Source organism: Austrofundulus limnaeus, unplaced genomic scaffold (genome assembly GCF_001266775.1).
Source record: "Austrofundulus limnaeus strain Quisiro unplaced genomic scaffold, Austrofundulus_limnaeus-1.0 Scaffold52, whole genome shotgun sequence".
Lineage (NCBI taxonomy): Eukaryota > Metazoa > Chordata > Actinopteri > Cyprinodontiformes > Rivulidae > Austrofundulus > Austrofundulus limnaeus.
In genome coordinates this window covers 1,979,525-1,982,809 of record NW_013952454.1, presented here as the reverse complement: position 1 = coordinate 1,982,809, position 3,285 = coordinate 1,979,525, and the positions used below count along the sequence as shown (strand labels likewise).

General features: G+C 36.5%; 1 protein-coding gene across 1 annotated transcript in view; it reads left to right on the top strand.

Moving 5' to 3' along the window:
• kif13a (kinesin family member 13A) overlaps positions 1 to 3,285 on the top strand; it is a gene marked incomplete in the record, with an annotated part of 62,538 nt that overhangs the window by 25,634 nt on the left and 33,619 nt on the right. Inside the window, 1 exon segment of the mRNA XM_014008778.1 lies at positions 1,932 to 1,994. Coding sequence (XP_013864232.1) covers positions 1,932 to 1,994 — 63 coding nt within the window.

Genomic DNA, 3,285 nt, shown 5'->3' with positions numbered 1-3,285 from the left:
GTATCAGCCGTCACGTTACGCATATAGCGCATGCGTCTATCACCTCGAGCGAGCTCGGCACTCCCCCCATGACATAAAGCTACGTTTACATGGACAAAAGTAATCGGATTAAACAGCCGTTCGGAATAAAAATGCGTCATGTAGCCCTAATAATTATGGAGCGTGATTTATTTTCAACTCAAAATATCTTCAAACTAACAAAATATAAAGTTATTAGTGAAGAAAATTGATCTGGATAACAGCAGACTGACTGCTCGTAAAATATACGAAAGGTCTGGACCACTCGTGAATTATGTTCGTATCTGAGAAAAATCTTACAATACAGAGAAAATTGGTGAATGCCACAAATTCTCCTAAATCTTTCGTACGCACAACTTAAGAACAAATCTGTTCGTACCAACGGTTCTTGCACGAGGATGTCTCCAAAAGTGACCATCTGATTTGCACCAGAACTCTTGGTTTTAATATTCAAACCAGTGTTGATGTAAAAAAATAAAGTCTGAAGAACAAACAGATCAAAGCTTTTTGTTCCTGCTAGAAGTGAGGTGTTAGATGTGTTCATGCTCAACAGTTGTTCAGTCAGTCTGCTGCTTTTTTCCACACAGCAGCTCCTGCAGGTGTCTGAAAACACAGAAGCTCTCTGCTGAGASTCTGAGAGGTCCTACAGCACCGGGAAACAGCCACGGCTCAGTTTCCCTGGAGATCCGTGTCACCGGGAGCTGGAATTTATTTCCTCTGAAGCTTTGACTCTGATTTATGAATTCATTAAATTTCAGCTGCTTCTACCGAAAACAAAGCAAAAATAAATCCTGAGCTGCAACGGCTCCAAGCTTGATGAACGTGAAACTGAACAAGAAAAATTACATTTTGAAAATGCGTTGTGAAGGCTGAGAGCTGAGTRACTGAACAACTAAAGCTTAACGCAGCAGAATTCTAACTGAAAGCTAAAAAAGACCAAATTTATCTAAAAGATGTCAAAAGCATAACTGCTACTTGTAGCAAAAAAAGCTAGCAAAGAGTGTCAAATGTTAGCTGCAAGGTAAAAGCAGCAAAATGCTATCTCAAAGAAACAAATGGCAGGCTAAAACCTAAATGTAGTAGAATGACTGCCAAAGGTAAAAAAAACAACTAAAACCTAAATGTAGCAGAGTGATAGCTAAAACTAAAGATAGCAAGAGGCTAGTCAAAACCTAAATGTAGTAGGATGAYTGCTAAAGCTAAAAACAACWAAAAAGTTAATGTAGCAGAAWGGTATCTRAAAGCTAACRGTACCAAAAGTTAACTGAAAGATGAACRCAACAAGACTATTGTAAAGATAAAAATAGCAAAAGTTACCTAAATGCTAAAAGTACGTGAAGGCTACCTCAAAGCTAAATGCTGCAAAAGGCTAGCTAAAAGCTAAATGTAGCAGAATGGTAGCTAAAAACTAGAAGTAGTATAAGAAGTCAAAAATCGAGCAAGTAGCTGAAGCAGAAAGAAGCTGAAGCAGGTTTTAAAGTAAATTATGTGAACTAATTGAAAACATCTTCATATATTTCTTTTTGAAAAATGTTTTAAAATTAAGCTAAACGTTTTGAAAAATATATAAAAGTTCCAAAAAGTCACAGCATCCGTCTCCTGAATGAGGCAAATGTTTTCGATTTGTTAGCTAATTGTCGGCACAAAGTAGGCTGTGGTGTTTAGAACAGAAATTGTTCAGTAAAATAACAACAAAAAAAAAAGTTAACAAACACGTTGATGCTGACTCAGCAGTCGGACAACAAACGCTCAGGTTTTCTCTGCTCAGACGAGCTCAGTCCTGCTGACGAGCAGTAAGCTCTGTGAACAATAACCACGTCTCTCCTGGCTGCAGGTCCGCCTGCGGTGAACGTGCTCGGACAGGTGTGAGAGAAGGTGTGTTCACGCTCTTTGTCTTGTCTCCGCCCCCCCGCAGGTGTTCGCTTTTGACCACTGTTTCTGGTCCATGGAYGAATCCAACTTTCCCAAGTACGCCGGTGAGTCACTGAGGCTCAAACTGATCCTGGGATTATTCAGCGAGCTCAGACTGTGGGCCGACGGGTTTTGTGTCACCGCTGTACGGGCAGGGGAAGTCCCTCCAACACAGAAGCTTTACATGAAACAGCAGAGTTTGGACACGTGGGATCATTTGAAGCAAAAAGACCAACAAAGAATCTGTTGCTGTATTAATCTAATTAAYGTTAGTCACCATTCATAATAATAGGAAGGCAGTTATTGTAACTGTTAATTTAAGGCCGATTGTTTGCAATCATTGTAAATGTTTTGTTCATTAAATCTGTTTCATTTTAACGTTGGAAAAGCAGCGATGGTTTGTTCTGAACGGAACAAAGCAGTCCGTTCAGTGAAGGGCTGGAGCTTTATATAGCTCATTAAACAGCTGTCCCATTCAGCAGGAGCACAGATTTCCTCACACAGCTTTACATTTTAACACCACCAGTGTCAAAAATGTAAAGCTGGACTTTAGGCTACGTTCACTCTGCAGGCTACGACGGAGTATTAGGGCCACACAAGTTTTTTTGTTACATTTTTTTAAATTATGTGAATAAAGTCATAATATTACGACATTAAAGCATATGGAAATAAAGTCATAATATTATGAGAATAAAGTTGAAATTTTATGAGATTAAAGTCAATGAGAATAAAGTTGAAATTTTATGAGATTAAAGTCGATGAGAATAAAGTCGTAACATTACGAGATTGAAGTCATAATATTATGAGAATAAAGTTGTAATATGAGAATAAATTTGGAATTTTATGAGATTAAAGTCAATATGAGAATAAAGTCGTAACATGAGATTAAAGTCAATATTATGAGAATAAAGTCATAATATGAGAATAAAGTCGTAACATTACGAGATTAAAGTCATAATATGAGAATTAAGTCAGAATTTTATGAGATTAAAGTCATATGAGCGTAAAGTCGGAATTTTATGAGAATAAAGTCGTAACATGAGAATAAAGTCAATATTATGAGAATAAAGTCATAATATGAGAATAAAGTCGTAACATTACGAGATTAAAGTCATAATATGAGAATTAAGTCAGAATTTTATGAGATTAAAGTCATATGAGCGTAAAGTCGGAATTTTATGAGAATAAAGTCAATATGAGAATAAAGTTGTCACATTACGAGATTAAAGTCATAATATGAGAATTAAGTCAGAATTTTATGAGATTAAAGTCATATGAGCGTAAAGTCGGAATTTTATGAGAATAAAGTCAATATGAGAATAAAGTTGTCACATTACGAGATTAAAGTCATAATAT